The 22,643-nt window shown below is 34.9% G+C and overlaps 2 protein-coding genes across 4 annotated transcripts; one reads left to right on the plus strand and one right to left on the minus strand.

Moving 5' to 3' along the window:
* The first annotated feature begins 11,191 nt into the window (after positions 1-11,191).
* On the plus strand, positions 11,192-17,826 carry LOC121989394 (abscisic acid receptor PYL8-like). 2 transcript variants are annotated; one of them, XM_042543416.1, is made up of 4 exons: positions 11,193-11,576; positions 11,879-12,094; positions 17,143-17,375; positions 17,483-17,826. In XM_042543416.1, exons 1-3 carry the CDS (start codon positions 11,394-11,396, stop codon positions 17,356-17,358), a joined length of 615 nt encoding a protein of 204 aa, XP_042399350.1. In that variant the 5' UTR covers positions 11,193-11,393; the 3' UTR covers positions 17,359-17,375; positions 17,483-17,826. The 2 variants fall into 2 exon arrangements, with proteins under 2 accessions (XP_042399349.1, XP_042399350.1); XM_042543415.1 differs by having other exon boundaries at positions 11,192-11,576; positions 17,143-17,826.
* Positions 17,827-20,520: 2,694 nt separating this feature from the next.
* Positions 20,521-21,465, minus strand: LOC121990645 (transcription factor TRY-like). Of its 2 annotated transcripts, none has more exons than XM_042544750.1 (3): positions 21,001-21,465; positions 20,848-20,935; positions 20,521-20,751 (listed from the first exon to the last, which is right to left on the minus strand). In XM_042544750.1, the coding sequence occupies exons 1-3, from the start codon at positions 21,047-21,049 to the stop codon at positions 20,631-20,633; spliced, it is 258 nt and encodes an 85-aa protein (XP_042400684.1). In that variant the 5' UTR covers positions 21,050-21,465; the 3' UTR covers positions 20,521-20,630. The 2 variants fall into 2 exon arrangements, with proteins under 2 accessions (XP_042400684.1, XP_042400683.1); XM_042544749.1 differs by having other exon boundaries at positions 20,848-20,938; positions 21,001-21,430.
* Positions 21,466-22,643: the final 1,178 nt, after the last annotated feature.

Consider the following 22,643-nt stretch of genomic DNA (forward strand, 5'->3'; position numbering starts at 1 on the left):
ATATGACTTCGACCTGGTGCATTTGGCCAAGTGGAACTAACCGAAGCTACCCTTAAATGGATCCTAACTAGTTAGACCAAGTTTTAGTATTAAGTTCAATGGGTAAGACTATTTGGAAAACCTCGAAGGCATGGTTACTTTAATGAGTTCCTTGTGACTCACCATAGCCCAGAAGTTTATCCAAAGAATGCTTACTTGTTGAACCCAAAGCTAAATCTGAATCTAACACAAAGTTAAACCAACCCCTTAAACTGAACCACAATTCATCTCACCACAATTATAGGATTACCTGATTGAAAATTTAGATCGGGTGAGATGACTAAGAAATTAAAACTAAAATTAACTTAAATCAAGTTAATTCAAAATTAATTTCAAAACTATTTTAAAACTTAATTTCAAAATTATTTTAGAAAATCAATTTCAAAATTACTTAAAAATCATTTCAAAAATCTTTTGAAAATCAATTTCAAAATCACTTAAAAATCATTTCAAAAAAACTTTTGAAAATTAATTTCAAAATTATTTAAAAAACATTTCAAAAATCTTTTGAAAATCAATTTCAAAATTACTTAAACATCATTTCAAAAATCTTTTGAAAATTAATTTCAAAATTATTTTAGAAAATCAATTTCAAAATTATTTAAAAATCATTTCAAAAATCTTTTGAAAATCAATTTCAAAATTACTTAAACATCATTTCAAAAATCTTTTGAAAATTAATTTCAAAATTATTTTGAAAATCAATTTCAAAATTATTTAAAAATCATTTCAAAAATCTTTTGAAAATCAATTTCAAAATTACTTAAAAATCATTTCAAAAATCTTTTGAAAATTAATTTCAAAATTATTTTAGAAAATCAATTTCAAAATTATTTAAAAATCATTTCAAAAATCTTTTAAAACTTAATTTCAAAATCATTTCAAAAATCTTTTGAAAATTAATTTCAAAATTATTTTAGAAAATTAATTTCAAAATTATTTTAGAAAATCAATTTCAAAATTATTTAAAAATCATTTCAAAAATCTTTTGAAAATCAATTTCAAAATTACTTAAAAATCATTTCAAAAATCTTTTGAAAATTAATTTCAAAATTATTTTAGAAAATCAATTTCAAAATTATTTAAAAATCATTTCAAAAATCTTTTGAAAATCAATTTCAAAATTACTTAAAAATCATTTCAAAAATCTTTTGAATATTAATTTCAAAATTATTTTAGAAAATCAATTTCAAACTTATTTAAAAATTATTTGAAAATTTTATTTAAATAAAAAATCATTTTAAACTTAATTTCAAAATCCTTTGAAAAATCGTTGAAAAACTTTATTTAAAAATGATTTGAAAAATCTTTGAAAAACTTATTTAAAAAATCCTTTGAAAATTCATTTCAAAATTGTTTGTAAAATTCTTTTATTCATTTCAAAATCATTTCAAAATTATTTGAAAAATCTTTGAAAAACTTATTTAAAAATTATTTGAAAAATTTATTTAAATAAAAAATCATTTTAAACTTAATTTCAAATTCATTTCAAAAATCTTTTGAAAATTCATTTCAAAAATCTTTTGAAAATTCTTTTCAAAATCTTTTAAAATTAATTCAATTACTGTCAAAATATTAATTTAAAAGGATTTAAAAATATTTAATTATCAAATTCTGATTGCTAAAGTTAACTCTAATTAATTTTCAATAAATTCTCAAAAGTTTAGCATTTTCTCATTTGGAACTTAAATTTTCAATATTTTCAAATAATCTCATCTCAAACTCATTCATAAGCTGCACATGTTTGATAATCTAGAATGGATGAGCTGGAATTAGGATAATATAAAGTTCTTCTTATGCTTGTACTCTAAGACCCTAAGAATTTAATTTGACATTAATTAAGGGGGAATGAACAGAGTCATGCTAGTACTTTAAGGCTAAACAAATTCCTTTAGGGCTCTGATACCCAATCAAGTTAAATAATTTAATTTGACTCATGCTTGGACACCTAAACTCAAAGAAGTTATTAAGGCATTAACTTAAAATTTAAATTATCTATGCAACAATTCTTTTCAAACACCTTATGAATTGAGCTAAGTACTTCACCTAAATTTTTTTTTAAGTCTGAGTACTTAACTATGCTACCCTTTAGGGGGAGCTTAAATTAACTAGACTATTTCTCTTTTCTTAATTCTTTTTGATTTATGTCAAAGGGGGAGAGAAAAGTCAAAGTTAAGAAATCAAGAATGAAAGGGGGAGCATAAACTTTAAATTTTATTTATGCATTGATGCTTCTGGTTAACTTTCATTATTTATTCCTTTATTTAAAAGTTATGTTTTACTTAACTTTGAACCAAGATTGCCATAATAAAAAAGGGGGAGATTGTTGGTGCAGTGAGCACCAGATGATCGAACCTGAGTTTTGATTATAGCAAAGGGCTCAAAGTTAAGTGGTGGTGTTATCTAACAAAGTTCATGGAGCTTGCAGGAAAGTCCTAAGTGATACTTAGGCAAAAGTCCTAGCTACGGTTAGGCAGGTGAAAACCCTAGGGGGTGGTAACCCTAGGTCATAGGGGGTGGTAACCCTATGCGGAAAGTCTTGGCAGGTCGATGGCTTCAGGCAAAAGTCCTAGGGGGTGGTAACCCTAGGTGAAAAGTCCTGGTGTCGCGAACCAGGTGAAAGACTGGACTAGCCGGGAAGCGGATGTCCAGCAGAAAGTCCGGAAGCGTCGAGTGCTGAGCAAAAGTCCAGTCGAGGATCGCATGGCAACAGGTAATCTCCCGAGGGAGTAGGTAAGGACGCGTTCCCCGTAGAGGGAACAGTAGGCGTCGGGTCGACCTAGGGTTTCCGGTTGGAAACCCGAAGTCAGACTCGGACAGTCCGTTGACTGTCAAACTTCATATTTATCATATTTCTATTATGTTTTATCTGCTAACTTTGTGCTGCAGGGTATATTTGGGATTAATATATCTTGCAGGGACCAAAGTGCAAAGATTAACCTCGGATGAACAGTACCGAGGCGCCTCCATGGAGCTTGGAGGCGCCTCGGGTGCAAAACTTGAAGTTTGCTGCGAAGTGGAGCTGGAGGCGCCTTCATAGGTATTGAAGGCGCCTTGGACCATTAAAGGCGCCTTGGAGCCTTGATGAAGGCGCCTTCAGGTTGGGATAAGCAAACAGTCAACGGAGGTTATCACAGCGCAGGAACAGGGATAAGTTTTGGGGTTCAAGGCGCCTTGACTGGCACTGGAGGCGCCTTGAACGTCCAATAAAAGGACATCTCGACCAGCAGCTTGAAACTTCTTCTTCCAAGTGAACTGTTTGCTACAAGCTGACTACGAGACGATCCCGAAGTGCTGCAACGACACCTCGACACCCCGGAGCTTCAGATTTAGCCTTTTGGTGTCGGTATCATCTTTTACTGCTTTGAATTGTAATTAGTTTGTAATAGTTTTTGCGAGCTTATAGTTGTTGCCCACGGAAAGCGATCAAGGATCGCGGGCCTTCGAGTAGGAGTCGATCAAGGCTCCGAACGAAGTAAATTCTCCTGTCTTTGTGTGCTTGTTTTCTTTATTCCGCTGCGTTTTAACTCTTACGATTCCGATAATCGTTGAAAATAGCCACGAGCGCTATTCACCCCCCCCTCTAGCGCGTCTCGATCCAACAGATTTATGGATCTACACTTGTTCTTTTTATGCAAAAACATGTCTCCTTAACCTCTACCTAATATACTAATCTGTCCTGGTTAATTTGAATAGGTTGTTGACAAGGGCAAAACTCGAAAAAAAATTTCAAGGGGGCTGAATTACACAGATATTTTTTTTATGATTAAATAGAAATATTTAATAATTAAAGTTTTACATCAACTAGTCTTGCATATTATATGATGCTGCAGAAACTATACACATGAAGTCTGAAATCTAACGGACAAAGAAGTTAAGCTCTAGTATGTTCATTTCCAGTGTGTTGATCCCTCCAAGGCTCCAACTCTTGCATAATATACGCTGTTGCAGAAACTGCAGCCAAATAAACATGAACGTCACTCACATAAATCATAATATGCATGAAATTCTCATGACAGATAGTGTAGAATAGAGCAAAAAAAAGAGGTTCAGAATTTTGAAGAATCAACAATGAACAAAGAACACTTTAATAGCAAATGTTTCTGCCAATACAGAAGCAATAAGAAATAGTTGTACATCTCATTTTCCAACCCACTTGATGACTAATAACAACAAACACTCTCCATGCAAAAGCTATTAGCCTATTAAGTTAATCACAACCAATTGATCTTATTGAATACTTAGGATTCTTATTTAAACTATATAATAGACTGCAATACTAATACTTACAATATGTGATTGAAATGATATTGTTAAAGTTTACCAAGAGTCCAAGAGACTAGAACTCGAGAGCCTTTCCCTTGTCCCACTTCATACTCGACCGAATCTCCATAACCTGATAAATTAACATTGAGAACATTTGATCTAACTTGCAAGAAAAAAAAACTAGAAGTTTAGGAAAGATTAGTGTACCTTTCTTCCATAGGTGAGCTTCATTTCTGGGTTGGCACAGAAGTCTGCGACGGCCGACAAGTCGGTACAAGAGGAGACAATTGAATTCTACGAGACTGCATTTGTTGAAAATGTTGTAATATTTGCTCATTTTCAATTGTAGAAAAATATCCTTTTCAATGTATACAACAAGACTGTCATTCATCCATTCATCTCTCATTCTATTACATAAATCAGTCTTCATTGTAGAAAAAACTCATTCAACCGAAGCAATTGCAACTGGTAAAATTAATGTCAACTTTATCATACGATAAACCAATGGAAACACCAAATGTTTTTCAGTTTCAACCAATTTCTAAGCAAGAATTCCCAAGTCATCAATTGAAGAAAAGTAAGGATCATCCTGCAGATTATAAAAATGACACATAAGTTGTTATTCCAAAAATAAATAATCAGTACCACAGAAGTCCTCGGGATAAAAATTAGCAAGATGGATGAGTTTGTGAAAATCAAATTGAGAGAAAGAATTTCTTGGATGAAGACATGATATGCAACCAAGCAATTCCGTACTAACTTCTGAAAAAACGATTATTCATTTCTTGTATAATTAAATCAACAACCTAGCATTCAAATTGACAACCATGATAACATTAATAATCAATGAAATCTCTTTAACAATTTTTTTTTTTTTTTATAAATAATACCTGACAAAAAATCTCCACACGATAATGATGAAAATTGGTGATGAGTTGCCCTCTACACCTGCCATGACCACGAGTTAGCATGTTGTCCTCCATATCAAGTATTGGAATCATATTCAATTCACAAAATGTGTTAACTTGTTCCAAAATTATCTGCCATCCATCATTCCTGAAGTCTTGTAGTCGACATTTCACACTTCTAACCAAGGACATGACTTGAACAATATTTTGATCCCCTTATTGTAGGGAAAGTAATAACTCATTTGTAATTCCCAATATATACTTCATCAAATGTAACACAAAAATAAATTGATAACTCTCCATCTTCTCAATTAAACTTGCGGCAACACCTTTATTCGCAGAATAAGAGGTGTCATCATATACATTTCCTAACACTTCTATCACTGAAGACCACATAGAGCATAAACGAAGTAATGTTAAGTAGTGTGATTCCCAACGAGTACCTCCAGGTCTTGCTAAACTAGTTTCTTGATTTTTTTTCCTTTTCCACTAGTAATTTCTCCACTTTCCAATTCAACAATTATCTTATCATGTTGAATCTTTCTAAGTGGATCTCTCCTCTTACAAGATACTCCAGATATATTCACAATCATGGTGATATACCCAAAAAATTCACTCACGGTAAAATTATCATGGGCAACAGCAACAAGAACTAATTGGAGTTGGTGAGAGAAACAATGAACACACATTGTAAATGGATTTTCTTGTAGTATCAAAGATTTCAATCCATTGAACTCACCATGCATATTTGAAGCTCTATCATATCCTTGGCCTCTCAATCTAGATAATGATAAACCATGTTGCAAAAATAAAGCATCAATAGCCATTTTCAAAGAATGAGAACTAGTGTCAGGCACATGCACAACTGCAAGAAATCATTCAATCACACATCCTTCTTTATTTACATACCTCAAAACAACTCCCATATGCTCCTTTACCGAACTATCTCGAGCCTCATCAACCATCAAGGAAAAGAATTTATCTCCAATATCATTGATTATAGCAAGTGATCTCTGAAGCACAAGCACGTGTTAAATCTTTTTGAATTTTTGGGGAAGTCAATTGATTGTTTGCAGGAGCATTTTGTTTTATAACTTTAGAAACCTCTTCATTTTGTTGACTATACCATTCAAGCAACTCAAAAAAATTACTTCTATTTGAAGAACTAGTTGACACATTGTGTCCTCGAAAAGGCAACCCTTGCTTCAATAGAAAGCGTGTCGCATCCAACATTGCTGTTAAACGAATACGATAATCAATTTCCATATCGCGACTATGTACTTGTCAAATATTCTCCACACTATGCCTTTGATCTTGAAAAGTCTCAAATTGTATTCTAGCTTCATTGTGACAACTATTCATAATCCCAAATGACCATTGAATCTTTCTAATGCCCTTTGCCAATTGTTGTATCCATCTTTTATAAAAGCATTATCTATATTTTCTTTATTTAACGATTTGGAAAGATAACACCAAAAATAAAATGCAGCATCTTTTGATATGCTATACTCTAGTCATGTATATTTTTTATACCAAGCTCTTTGAAAACTTCTTTCTTGATTACCAAAAGTTATTTTTGGATACACATGACCATTTGGTTGACAAGACCCTCGGAGCGCATACTCTTTTCGAGCTTGATCTCGAATAGTAATATCAAATTCTTTAATTGGTTTTTGTAATCCCGGATCACTAATAATATCATCCAAATTTAATTCTACAAGGGATTGATTTTCCACTTGTTCAATAACATTCGGCTCATTAGAGGAGCCAAAGCCGAAACTACAAGTTCGTTTAAAAAATCTCTCCATATCCTACACAAATAAATAACTAAAAATAAATTATGTAATGGAAAAATATATGTTGAACTAAAAATTTAATAAACTACCACAATACCACTACCAATCTAATAGAATACTCATGGAAAACGAAACTACAAATGTAATTATGTACATTTTACAAAAAAAAAATCAAATAATAATGGAAAACTATCAAACTAATAGAAAACTAAACTACAATGGTAATATACTATTCTGTACATTTTCAAAAAAAAAATCAAATAATAAAAAAATTTAAAACACAACAAATCTAAGTTCTAACCTTATGGAGAAATGGTGTTGGAGCTTGGAGCCTTAGAGTTAGAGACTCGGTTACCAGTTGGAGAATGGAGACTTCAGACTACTGTCGCCGCCTGCCACCTAGCCGTCCGCGAGCGAGACCATGACTCCGACTCCATCGAGGCATCGACTACCGCACTTGGAAACTTGGTTGGAGGCTTGGACTCTAGAGCCTTGGAAGAGAGTTGGAGTGGGAGAGGAAGAAGTTAGGGACTTAGGGTTTTTGCCGTTCTGCGAAGCAGCAGCGAAGGGGGCAAAGAAAATAAAAAAGCAGATTTACAGAGTTCAAGTTCATGTTTAATGTTTTTTGTTTTTTTTATAATTTAATTTATTTAACTTTGGGCCCACTCATATTTTTTAATTAAAAATGGTAAGAACGTGAAAAAAACGCTCCTTCTCCGGCACACCGCGGCACTGGCGCACTGCCACATGGCCTACATCGACAATGGCAGCTAGCGCCGTGGGCAGCGTCCAGGTGGGGGGAGGCTGAAGTCTCCTCATCCTCTTGCTCTGTGCTGAAAATTTCTTGCGGTTCGGTGATGTCCAATGGACGACAACCAGGCTGGGGGGGGGGGGCTGAAGCCTCCCTCAGCCTCCCCAATCGGCCTGCCACTGGTGGTTGAGGTGGACTACATGCAGTAGAATAGCCAGAATATGCATTCAGGGGGAGGGGGTGAATTCAAGCTGACCACGACACACTACTAAGGTCACGGCCAACCTGGCCACCTCACTGTAAGGGCGCAACCAAGGAAAGACCTCACTGCGAGGTTGTGGCCAAAGCGAGACCTCACTGTGAGGCCACCACCAAGTAGTCACTAAGAGAGGAGAGGGAAGGGGGAGAAGATCATGCATATTGACGAGATGCATGCCAATGCCGGAGATCGAAGAGGAGAGGAGAGGAGAGGAGCGTGCCAGAGATTGGAGAGGAGGTCGATCAGAGAGGAAGATTTTAGGCCGCTGGGAAGAAAAATTGAGAATAAAAACCTTAATTAGAAAGTCAATTAGTGATGAAAACTTAATGGAGTCGCTAAAATAGCGACGAGAACTTATTTTGTTGCTAAAATAGCGAGGGAATTAAGTTTTTGTAGTTAATTAAATAGGTTAAATAAGTATAGAGATGGAATTGACAACGAAATTAAATTTCAGTCGCTAAATTACTGACCATAATTTATTTCGGTCGCTAATTAGTGACGAAAATTAAATTCCGTCGTTAATTGCAGGTTTTCTTGTAGTGAATTATATGATGAGAAGCAATAAATGATATGATTTAATTGATCAAATTTTGGACGATCACCAATGAAATTGATCACCTTCATATAACAAATCAAACATTAAATGCATAGAAGATCTCAATATCTATAAATATTTGGCATACTTAACTAGCAAATAAAATTATAAATATATGAAAAATTAACACTATATATTTTTCCAACACTTAAATTTGTAATCGAAAGAGATAAAGCAAGAAAACTTTACCTCAATCAAAACATGTTTGCTATGGAGCATCGGCAAAGCGACGACGGCAACACTGGCAGCAAATGACAGTGGTGCGGCTGATAGCGGCAATAGCAAGTGAATGACAATGACATCAATATGCGACGAAGGATTTTGAGGGTAAAATTAAGGTTAGGGAAAGAATAATAAGGGGATTATGAGAGGAAGAAGACCACGGGAGAGAAAAAAGAAGAGGGAATTAGGAGGAAGAAAACACAGGAGAGGAGTGGGGGAAAAAGCAAAGGCAATGAGAGAGAAAAAAAAATATCGAGAGAAACAAAAGGGTTGGCGAAAGAGAGAAAAAAATGTTTGGGTTCTTATTTGTTTTAATTGAATATTTTGTAAAAAAATCTTGAAATGTTTAGAATTTATAACTAAATCATTTTTTTTTAAATCACTGTATTATTTTTCTTCCAAAATTTCAAAAGAGGTCACACCCCCTCGGCCCCATGTAGCTACGTCCCTGACTACATGGCAGTTGAATGAGATTCCATGTTATTAGGGAAATTAGAGCTGGGAGGAGGTGGGCTTGAACCGAGGTGCGCTCGATTTTGGATGTGGAAAGAATAAGCTTTAGTTGACCAAGTAAAAAATTTATATAAGTAATAAAAAAAATGAGTTATGCTAGAGTCTAGGCCTAAATAAGATGTGTTTCTCTGGTAGCAAAAGATTTTATGTTGATTTCGGGCATCCCACATAATTAATTCCATAGTTATTTAATTTGTAGAGAGGTAAATCACGGATGATCTTATCTTTAAATAGTAACTAATGCATGAGGGATGATAAAAATTTAATAAGTATTTTGTTGTCGATTGGTGTCTCTGGATATCACGCAAGGTACATTTTGAGATGGATGGTAAAAGTGATGATGGACTAGGTGCAAAATGATGGAGCTTTGTTCTTTTCGTTGTTTTTTCTCTCTCATGACACTATCTGTAAGAGAACAAAAAGCTCTTCTTTTATATTTGGATATATTTATAGGCCTCGGAATCCATATTTGCACTGTCTAATTTGGTCATGTGCCCTAGCCTAACATTCCGGTTAATGTCACTCAAGACCATAGGTTGAATGATATGATGAGATGACCTAATGATTTTTAAGTGTAGTGTTTAACATCCTCCGTATTTTTTTATTTATTAGATATCTATAAATTGAGTCTCGACGAATTAATAGATGAATTTTTCTAATTCCTTAATAGGAGGTTGATCAAAAATATTGGGCTGATAGATTACTACTATAAATATTTTTCGATTTATATAGGATTGAATCGATCATCCTCAAAATTAATTGATATAAACGCAATATCAAATGAGCTAAAAAAAACTTCCAACATATTAAATGCAAGGATCACCGAAAGTAAGCCAATCTTCCATCTAATAACACATCACTCTATTATCTGACACTACACATAAAATAATGTCATTTGTAAATTTTATATGGCTATCATCATGGTCTATTATTAAAATAACCACTAGGTACTTTTATTCGATTCCTCTAATCTACTCCTAAATTATTATATCATAGAATTATATGTGATTCCTCCAATTTGATAATTAAAAAAATATAATGGATAAGGTCGGTGTTTTGTCAACACCCACAACTATTACATGTGCGAGTCACTGTTGATGTCTTCTCATAAGTGGTAGATTATATTATTACTCTCAATAATTTACTCTGAAATTGATGTCCAATATTACATATAACATAAAAAAAACCTCAAAATTAATAAATTTATTATTTTTAAAAATAAGTTCTATATTCCCAATAAAATGACACTGCATTTAAAATAAATATATTTTATAAATGGACAAAAGTAAAAAAATGACATCTCATTTTTTTTTAAAAATCATCATACTTTTATATATATAATCATAGTTATTACATATATATTATACTAGTAATAATTTTATTATTATTACAACGTGAATAATAAATAAGCAAGTTAAATCAATATTATAACAGCTAGATTAGATTCATGTTATAATTGTTACAATTTTATAATTACTATATTATAAATATTTTTAAATATGTTAAATACGTGTCCCCAATTTAGGATTTAGAAGAAAACTAAAGGTGAAAAATAATTATTAATAATACCATCGAAGACATTTAACTAATTATATATAAATTACGGGTAGAATGAAGGGTTTTTTATTAAAAAAAAAAAGCAAAAACAAAGACGTGGTTTGTTAATTCTTAAAAAAATATGGACGTTCTTCTTAATGTTTGCCCTTTATAAATTTGGTGGCAATATGTATACATTCAAAACATCCTCCGATATCGTGGAGGAATCGAATTAAACATCCTCCTAAATTTTATAATATTTTAAACGGCCCACTAATTTGGATTCTCGTAATAATAAGCCGGCGGCACCTCCAAACCGTCCAGTGGCAATTCTGTTATAAACTCAGGTCTGGTGGCTATTTGGTTATTATCAGCGAGTAGGATTGGGAGAGAGATTACATGATCGCGTGAAAAGGAAACGGCATTGTTCATCCGATCTTGAGATTGAAGATGGCAATCAGATTCAGAGCTTGAATCAAAAGGTGCGATCGGAATCCGGAGGTGCAGAATGGTCCGGAAGAACAGTAACTCCGTCGGAGGTCCGTGGCGGCTCGCCGACGAGATGCACGCGCCGGCGGCCCGGTGCACCGGCATGGAGGCGGAGTGCCTCCGACGGTTCCATCGGCATGAACCCCTGGAGAATCAGTGCAGCTCTTCCGTCGTCAATCACATCAAAGCCCCCGTCCAGCTCGTTGAGATTCTTTCTCTTTTTTTCTCGCTTCCTTGGTTCTTGGCGTGCTCTGGATTTTAGCTTCTTCTTTTTGTTCGCTATCAGATTTTATTTCTGCCCTTGATTTGATTGATTGTTGGAATAAGTCTCTTTTCCTTATAGTTTCGTAACCTCGCAAGAACTGTGCTCTTTCTTGTACGAACACTGGTTTCTTGCTTGCGTTGAATTGAAACCGAGCCGATTCAAAAGTTCTTTTTTTTTTCTAGAAAATAAATTTTAAATTTGTCTAGGTTGGTGGTGACTCGATTCGGCTCTTGTGTCAGGTTTGGTCCTTAGTGAGGCGATTTGATCAGCCACAGAGCTACAAGCCGTTTGTGAGCAGGTGCATCATGCGGGGGGATTTTGCAGTAGGGTGTTTGCGAGAAGTGAACGTCAAATCAGGGCTTCCTGCTACCACCAGCACTGAAAGGCTAGAACAGCTCGATGACAACGAACACATCCTGGGCATCAAGATTGTTGGGGGTGATCATAGGCTTCAGGTACTCTAATCTTCTCACTTTTAGTTTTTCTTAGAATTCCTTCATCATGCTTCTACTCTTCTGTCCACCTGCTTGGCGTATGCATCATACACGTGAAGTAATATACGAGTTGTCCTGAATTATTCAATGGCTGCTCCATCTTGAATTAGCATATATGTATCATTGTGCTCTTTAAGGAAAAGAAACCATAGTGATTAATATCCTCTCAAGTGGTTCTTTGACCTAACAAATTTCTAGTAGATGGTTTTGATAGCTTATGTTTGAGGTGCTGCCATCAGTTAATAGTACATATTTATGGGTACAGACGAGTTTCATTCCCAAAATCTCGACATACAAATGACCTTATCAACTTTGATGGTACCTTTTATCAATACAAAACCTTATCCCACTAGGTGGGGTTGGCTATATGAATCATTTTACGTCAATGTGCTCTATCCCCTACTATATCATCATCTATACTTAAATAAATTTTATCTCCCGTACTATCTTAAATGTGCCTTTCGGAGTTTTCCCCCAATAAATACAACTCTGACTTTCTCTCTAATGCTCTCATTTCTTATTCTGTTCATCCTCTTATGACCACTCATCCATCTTAACATCATCTTTGTAACTCTCATCTTCTGCTCATGTGTTCGAGTTTTAATCCAACATTCAACTCCATATAACATAGCAGGTCTAACTGCGGTTTTACAGAACTTTCCTTTAAGTTTTAGAGGTACTTACGATCACATAAAACACTCCTCTTCTCCATTTCAACCATGATACGACGAATCATGTGGGGCCCCCGAAGTCGAGGACAAAGTCAAAAAAGTTGGCTGACATGGTGGTCAAAGTTAAGGAGGGGTCAATACTCGGTGCTAGCATGGTCACATGTTTCGGCAGGGTGGTATAGCCGATCGAACCTCTGGTTCGATCGGATCCCGAGTCCCTCAGGGTCGATGAAACCTCGAGTTGTTTTAGTATCATTCAGAGTCGAGTCCTCTGGGTGACTCGGGGTTGACACGGGCACACGTCTCGGTTGAGTGGTTTGGCTATGCTAAGCACATGGCTCGGCCGGGCTTTTTGGACGAGCAGAGACTCCGAGCGAAGACCGAGCCCTTGAAAGGGTCATCATTCTTTAACCGACTTGACCTTGTATGCAACGAGGTCTGATCGAGCGATAGAGGCGACTCGATTGACTTACCATTAGAACATATTAATGGTCCACCAACCTAATGACCTAATATTCCATTTTGGCGTTTTGTGTAACGGTTGTCAGAGAATCAAAGGAATATTCCCTATGCAGTCTTTGCGATGAAAGCTTCCACGCTGCAAAGTGCAGAGGTGGTGGGTCTATTTTTGGAAAGGTGTCAGAATGTCAAAATGGTCGGTCCTTTTTTTGGAAATGCATCGATATTCATACACAGAGGAAAATTGAGACTATATAAGGGGTCTCTTGCTAAAGGCGCAGGTACACTACGCAACATTACACACTCAGAGTTCATTCCTATCTACTGTTCACTGCATTCTTTTTCTTTCTATCACTTGACTAACTTGAGCGTTAGAATGTCTGCGCCGAGACCCCCCTGGCCCGGTTGTTGACTTTTTCTTCCCTCGACATTCTTTTTGACACGCAGGATCGTTTGGCACCCTCTGCTGTTAGCTCAAAAGTCTTCTCATAGTCAACCGTGAAGCCACCTACCCAACGCACTATCTTTCCCGATTTTAGACAGGATCAAACCATCTTACTTATATTCTATGTATGATATCTCTCTCAATCCCTCCATTATTTTATAAAAAATATCCTAAATATTTAAAACTCTCAGTTTCAGGCAACTCATCATCTTCTATCTTAACAATTGTCTCATTATGTCTAATATTGCTAAACTTAAATTCCATATATTCTGTCTTTATTTTTCTAAACCTAAAGTCTTTCCCTTCTAGTGTTTCTCGCTAAGATTCTTAATTAGCATTTACTCATTCACGTGTTTCATCTACCAAAATAATATCATCTGCAAACAATATGCACCATAGTACTATGTCTTGAATGTGTGCAGTGTGTTCGTCCATAATTAGTGTAAAAAAATAGAGACCTAGAGTTGATCCTTGATGTAACCCTATCTTTGTTGGAAATACTTCAGTTACTTCACCTGAAGTCTTTACTCTGGTCGTTATATTCTCATATATATCCTTAATTAGTTCAATATATATTATGCTAACACCTCTCTTTTCTAGAATTTTTCATATAATTTCTTTGGGACTCTATCATAAGCTTTTTCTAAGTCACTGAATATCATGTATAGATCTTGTTTTTGCTCTTAATATTTTCAATTTGTTCTCTAAGAGGATGTATAACTTCTATTATCGACCTTCCAGATCCAGATCCAGATCCAAATCCAAATTAATTTTTAGACACTTTGGTCTTCTTAATTTTTTTCTATTACTCTTTCCCAAAGTTTCATGTATGACTCATTGGTTTAATATCCCTATAGTTTGTACGTCTTCCTGTTCTTATATAAGGGGACTAGAGTACTTACCCTCCAATGATCAGACATTTTTTTCATTTTCAATATCATATTAAATAATTTTATAAGTCATTCAATACCTTGTTTCCCGAGGCACTTTCATAGCTCTATCGGAATATCATCTGGTCCAATAGCTTTTACATTGTGTATCTCATTTAAAGTTTGTTCTACTTTTGAAAATTGAATTCTATGATAAAAATTTAAATTTCTATTCTCATTTGACCTACTTAAATTTCTATACTCATTTGACCTACTTAAGTTAAGTTGGTCCTCTAACGAAAATACCTCTTCTACCATTTTTTTATTTCTTCATCATTTACTAGCACTCTATTGTATTCATCTTTAATACATTTTATTTGGATAAGATCTCTTATCTTTCTCTCACTTTAACTATTCTATAAATGTCTCTTTCTTCTTCTTTTGTATCCAATTTTTGATATAATCATTCAAAAGTTTTATTCTTTGCTTCATTTACTACTTTCTTAGCCTCCTTTTTGGCTATTGTATATTTTTTTAAGTCTTCCTCCTTTTTACAAATATATAATTCCTTATAAGTTATTCATTTTTTCTTCACTTTCTCTTGTATTATTTCATTCCACCACCAAGATTCCTTACTTGGTGGTGCATGTCCTTTTTATTAGTACACTTTTAGCTACTATTTTCAACTTTAATACTATCTTATCCCATGTCATTTTAGATTTACCATATATTTCATCTAATGCCTATACTCCTACCTTCTCCTTAATATATTTTGCCTCATCCTTTAACTTCCACCACTTAATTTTAGGAGTTGTATATATTTTCTTTCTATTGATACTATGCTTGAGACGTATATCCAACATTACTAACCTATGTTGGATAGTTAAGCTTTCTCCAGCGATGACCTTGCAAACTTTACAAATCTTTCTATCCCTCTTCCTAACGATAAGAAAGTCAATTTACGATTTATTATTCCTACTTTTGAACATGACCAAATGTTCTTCTCTTTTCTTAAAAAAACATATTATCTAATATAAGGTCATATGCTATCATAAAATCCAATATAATTTTCCCTTCTTCATTTCTCTTTCCAAACCCATAACCCCTATATACCCTCTCATATTCCTTATTTTCACTGCCCATTTAGATCACCTCCTATTAAAATTATTTCATTTGACGGAATATTTTTATGATACTTCATCTAGGTTTGTCCCAAAACCTTGATTTGGTAGCTTCATCGAATCCTACTTGTGGTGCATATATGTTAATTACGTTCATAATTTCTTTCGCCGCTATTATTTTAAAAGCTATAATTCTATCATCTTTTATAACTACTACAATTTCATTCTTTAATGAACTATCTACTACAATATCCACTTTCTTATTTTACTTTTTCCTATGTGTCATAACTTAAAACTCAAGTTGTGTATCATCTTTGCCTTCTCACCTACCCATTTTGTTTTTTGTACACATAAAATACTAATTCTTCTCTTAATCTTCACATCTACTACCTCCATTGATTTACTAGTGAGGGTTCCTACGTTCCATGCTCCAAATATTAAACTATTAATTTTCCTATAATATATGTTATTATTCAACTGGTGTGAGAACTCTTGCCTATTTAACACTACACTTAAGTTCTCATAGAGATATAGTGGTTCTTGCAAATATGTTACAGTCGAACCCTGTAACGCGAACTTTTGCATATTTAGTACTACACCCGAGTTCTGAAGATGTAACGGTCCTTGCCCAGACATTACAGTCGGACCCTACAACGTGTTCCTTCCGGGTAATAACATAGCATTAACACAATAGTTTAATGGATTCATTCATTGAACATTTCTCATAGTTTAACGATGGTTGACAACCTAAGAGAACCTTTCTCCTTTATCCAGGCTTGGGGCCGGCAATAATGGTACCTTTTGGCAGACATATTAAATTAGTTCTCATTAACAAATTAATTATCTCCTATTTCTATTATGCCTTCATAGGGGTTGTTACAATTTTAGGAAGTAAATTAGAGAGATAAACATGGCTGGATGATAACAACGAAATTAGTGATAAAATTCCACACTATTATTGTGCTTATTATTCATAGTCTATGCTAGAATTTTGGTTTATTTTATTTTTGAATTAGCCCATGTAACTCTTTGATAATTTGAAATGACTGAGAATTCAAACACTACATTTGTGTGATTCTGATTATACGCATGTGGTAAGCTTGATCATTCATTTGTCCTCCACTATAATTAGGCTGACGTAACGTTTAAATAGCACAGTTTTCCTTTGTCCCCCATTTGATCTACTGGATACATGCTGATATTGTGTTGAATTGAGGTTGAGCATAATCTATCTTAATTAAAATGACTAATCCCTTGAGAGGGAGACACCCTATATAGACATGTTTGATCACCACACTTATCTATGTGGGAGACTAATGAATGTGAATGCCCTTGCAATGTATGTGCTCCATCCCAGCTTATACAATTTGTTGCATGTACATTGATAAATTCATTGTTGGTTTTATCTCTTTTCTGAATCATCCACCTTCATTTTTCTGTCCAGAACTACTCATCGGTGCTAACTGTGCATCCTGAGATTCTTGATGGTGGACAAGGGACTTTAGTTGTAGAGTCATTTATAGTTGATGTGCCTGAAGGGAACACTAAAGACGATACTTGTTTTTTTGTCGAGGCTTTGATCAAATGCAATCTCAAGTCTTTGGCTGTGATATCAGAACGTTTGGCAGTTCAAGATCAGACGGAGTACAATGCGCTCTGATACATGAATGCATGGAGGTGCAGACTGAGTTCACTTGTAGACTTTGAGATAGTTGCAGATTTTGATATTATGTGCTAGATTTTTTACTTTCATGTCCAACACTTTACACTAGCCTTCCCTTCAGGAATATCTTTGCCTAGTAAGCCATCAGAACTTTCCCATTGCAGCCATCCTAGTCAAATGTGAAGCAAAGCTCATGGTTCTTAGGCCATGGAGTTACGAAGATATGAGCAAGTATTTGAGCTGTACCATTTCGTGGCAGTAGCAGTTAGCCAAAGTAGATGGAGGATGGTAAAGACTTGATATTTGTCGCATATCATTAGAACTTTTATAATTTTTTTTTTTGATATTTCTGTACATATTTCACCATCTTCTCATTTTTTTAAGAGCCGGGGGAGAGTGTAATATGAAGCTATTGTTGTGTACTTATATTAAATAGCTACAATAATTATGTTTGCAACTTTTGTTTGGGTGTTTTTGGTAGTCTTGGGTTTGACTCACATTTCCCCAGTTTCTTGATGATATCTGACAGCCTTCATGAGAAAGAGCAACCATTTGCTGAAGCTATGGGATAGAGTTTAGTTGATTAGTACAGAGTAAAATTACTATCATAAGATAAGAGTTTGAATCTCTGTAAAATTGAAGAAAAAAAGTTCTCATAATGATCAATTATAATTTTCTGATTTATCTCCTCGTAGGGCTGTTGGGATGGCAAATTTCATATTTTGCTATCATATATTTTTAAAATGAAAATTTCTGTTCAGCTCAAAACATATTCTGAGGAGCATCTATTTGTTTAAACACTGAAGGACAAATAAGCAGTCAAGATGAGACCGGCTGCTGAGAGTGGCCAGTAGATAGCTTTGTAACAAGATGAGGAATCAGAATAGGGGAGAATGTTAAAATAGGTTCATTTTCTGTGTCTCACACTGTTTACTTTTTCATTTTGCAGGGCCCCGTGCACTGTTTCTTTCAGTAACATAGCTGTCTTTTGTCCACTGTCTCCGAGTCTCATTGTTTATGTTTCCATGTCGATTTTATCCGTTTTACTACTTATCATTTTGTCATATTGTCACAGGATTTTTAATTCAGGACAGTGGTAAACTAGGTAAAACATTATTAGAAGCCCCACAACACTCTGTAGGACAACTCACAATGGTGACCCCACAGGTCATCCGAGTTGGTATGTGGTGGGATGCTTGTCACATGAGGTCGCGGGATCGAAACTTAGGGTAGTCAGGACGTAAATCCCCGGTCCCTGTGCAACTCACCCCACCTACCATATACTTGCTCAGGATGTTATGATTTATTTCCCTCGTAATGACCTTGGGTCTGATGCGACAGGAACGCTGGAGACGAGCGATTTCGCCATTGCCACAGGACAACTCACAATGGCTTAGTATCAGAAACACTAGCTTTCTCATGCAGTCAACTTGCTTGTCGAGGTTTTGAGTAATGATTGACAAAGATTTATGAATAATGAATATTCATTATCAATTGAACTTTGATTTAAGGAACAAAACAAATGAGGGGTGAAATAGTCTTTACAAAGGAAAAATAGCTTTCATGCATGATAAGAAAAATATATTTTGTTATTAGCCAGGAAACTTAGAATTGCTAAAATAAGGATTAGTTATTAATTGGTATTGGATTTTAGCGACGGAATTAATATTTAGATTAGTCATCGAAATTTGGTCGCTGGTTTAATGACTAAAATATAATTCGGTCTTTATTTAGCCATCGAAATAAATTTCGTTATATATATAATAACAATCAAAATATTAATTTGATTATTAAATTAGCAATCGAATATAATTCAGTCGTTAATTCCATCGATGTAAGAGAATATTCTTGTAGTGATAGTTCATAAATATTATTCATGGACCTTATTCATAAATATTATTCACTAATATTATTCATAAATATTAATAAATTGAACATATATATATTCAAATTTATTGATTTAATTTAATAAGTTATTTAAATTTTTTTTATTTAATTGATCTTGTTTGTATTGAACGAATATAAATAAATTAATCAATTCTAAATTTAATTTGTTCATGAATATTTTATCACCCTAAAATCATTCGGAGATGAAATAGGACTTAGACAACAAAACAAGTCATGTGTTAACAATTGGGTCCATTTATCCTGTTCTTTTCCTCACTGTAATTTTCAGTTGCAATAAAGATTTACTTGAGTTGAAATTTAATAATACACAAACAGAAAAACTTACGATAACCCACAAGTCCAATTTCTTCTAGATTTGATTCCTTTGATGATATTGCTCTTCAAGTCCAACTTCATATAAGATCTCATAAATTTATTGTGTGCCACATAGTATTATTTTCATAGTCTTCCAAATATAACTTTTGTTGAATAAGTATGAATGGAGAAGAGAAGGAAGAGAAGAAGCTCTATTGTGCATGGGACTTTAGTCTCACATTGGGAGTTTCTTGACATTTTTGTTGATTTATATTGATTCACATACATTGAGGATGTGAACAAATGCATAGGGAGAGTGACCTGCGCATACAAATACCGGACCGGTCGGGGTAAAATTTGCCCAAGCAGAATAATCGAAACAGCCAAGTGAAACGCTGACGTTCAGTAATGATATAGCATTCGGGTGTCATTCAATTCGTCGTGACCATCAGTACTTGGTGGAGTTCACGAAGCACAGCCGAAAGTGGGTGCTCAGGTTATTTCAACTTAGTACCTATAAATCTCCGGTATTAAATTATTTGTGTCTACCAGTTTTTACCATGCTTAGGCAACTTGCATTGTGATACTCTATTAGATACCCCTTAAGAGGAAGCTAGTCCCGTAAAAAATGGAAAACAAACAAAATACATAGCTATTCTGGTTTAAAACTTCATCTTTGTCTCTACAGTCTACTTGGAATCTTCATGGTCTCGCCCGACCCAATCAATTTAAGTAGCTTGTTCCTTAGTCCTCTTAACTAGTTCATCAAATCGACTCAATCAGACCATCTAACCTACTTATTCACTTACTTTATTATCTAAATTTAAATTTTAAAAATATAAAATAGATTAAATAAAAAAGACTCAACCATTGAGTCGAGTCTTAAATTATTGAGCTTATCTGCTCTCCTTCTTGGACGCATCTAACAACAATGAGCAGCAGGCTCGTACATTCTCATAGCTCAAGATTTAAATTATTCATCAAATCCCAAGTAAACGACAAACAAACACACCGACCCACCCATCAAACAATTCAGAGCTAACAGAATCTACATCCCGGCCAGTTCGCTACCCATATTTTGCACGACTAGCGTAACGGGCAAAGGCTTCTTGACGATGCCTCATGATCCAGAACCTCTCGATTTCTTCAGGTTTTCGACCCGGCACTCGCCCTGCTATCAAATCCCACCTGTAAAACAAACTTAATTATTCATTCCGAGAGAAGGAAGGAAGAAAAGGAAAAAAAAAATAAACTAATTAACAGAGTCAGGAGGAGCTGAATTGCCTGTCGCCGACGAGGCGATACATTCTAAAGATGAGGTCTTCCTCCTGCTCGGTCATGCTGATGAACTTCCACTCCGCACTGTTCACCTCTTCTAAAAACTCACCAATCAATTCGAGAGAGCTACATGGTTGAGCGAACAGAGGAGAAGCTCACCTTCGGAGACGTTGGACGACCTGCGCTGCTTCTTGCGACGGCGCTCCATGGCAAAGGCCCAGACAGAGTACGTATACGATCGAGAGAAGAGAGTGTATTGCCCGGTGAATATATAGCGTTCGAGGGAAGGGAAAAAAAAAGTAGGTGGGAGAGAAGAGCCGAAGATGGATGAGGAGACAGAGAGATCGGTGGTGCAGGCTTTTGAACAAGGTAATTAAATGGGCGGAGAGAGGGAGGCAAGTAGGGGAAAGAACGGCAGGTGAGGGTGGCGAAAAGCTGTAATTTCAAGCCAAAGCCTGCCCTCAGCGGACGAGTAGTTGCATGTTTTTTATTTTTCATTTATTCTTTTTTTTTCCCTCGTTGGTTTTCTTCGGATGGGTGCCATTTTTAGGTGTGGGAGGTGAGTCACTGGCAGAGATCCTGCGGGATCGAGGCTCAATCGGAGGATGTAAAGTGAGCAGGAAATGTGGTTTAGAGGGATGAGGACCGTGCTTGTCGGATGAGGTTGAGAGGGCAATACTACTCCGATCCTGGCAGGTCCGAGAGACGTCAGAAATTTTTTCAATGTTTTTTTTATACTAGATAATTTAGATTTTACAATCCAATTAATTATTCTGATATAATTTTATATTTTACCCATCAAATCAATTCAAGAATACCCCTAATAATTCGAAATTAAACTTTACAGATACATCTTATCGTTTACCACCTAGTCAAACGCGGGGACTGAGAGACAAAATGACAGGACTGTGCGTGGATGGGATTGGATTGGATGGTGTGACCTGCTCCAACTATAAGTCTATCGATGATTGGATTGACATAGCGTTTAAATACATAATTATTATTTAACTGAACTTGTTACGCTGCACCCAGGAGTGTGCGCCTGGGCGCGCGAATGAGTGGGCAATGCCCACGGGATGTGAGCCCCGTGATATCTTTGGTCGGGAGATCGGGTGGACGAGCTAATTCTGATATTTGATTGATGTTTATGTACTCTTTTATTTGTTTTTTATTTGATTATTGATTTTATAATATTATTTGTGTAGGCTTCTTTATTTGAGCTGATTTGCATAAGCTTTGGCATTTTATTTGGAGACAATCTTCTTTTGCATCGATTTTAGATATAGGATGAATGATTATTTATTGTTAGTATTAAGTTTTAATGATTTAATTAAATTTAAATTTAAAGTATATGCACGTTTAATAATGTTAGGGGTTTAGATTTGTCTTTAAAAAAGATTGATTATTATATAAAGCATGATCTTTTGGAATAAAGATAGTGAACTTATTGAATGCAGAATGTATAATATCCCTTTAACTCTTAGACTTCAACGCTTGTATAGATCTTCCGTATATCAAGCCACATAAGGTGACATCATGAGCATGTACACAAAGAAATATAATGTGTTATCCTTCTGACTCTCTTACATGGAAATATCTTGATATAATATTTTCCTCTTTTGCAATGAAATCATGTAATATAAGACTGAGACTTTCAATAGATGGATTTTAGTCATTTGGTCAATCTAAATAATAATATTCATCTTGATCAGTCATATTAATACCGTATAATTTATCATCATCGATGTACATGAAAGATGAATACATGTTCCTTATTATGTTTATTCCATGTTCAAATAATC

This window comes from Zingiber officinale, chromosome 6B, assembly GCF_018446385.1.
Source record: "Zingiber officinale cultivar Zhangliang chromosome 6B, Zo_v1.1, whole genome shotgun sequence".
NCBI lineage: Eukaryota > Viridiplantae > Streptophyta > Magnoliopsida > Zingiberales > Zingiberaceae > Zingiber > Zingiber officinale.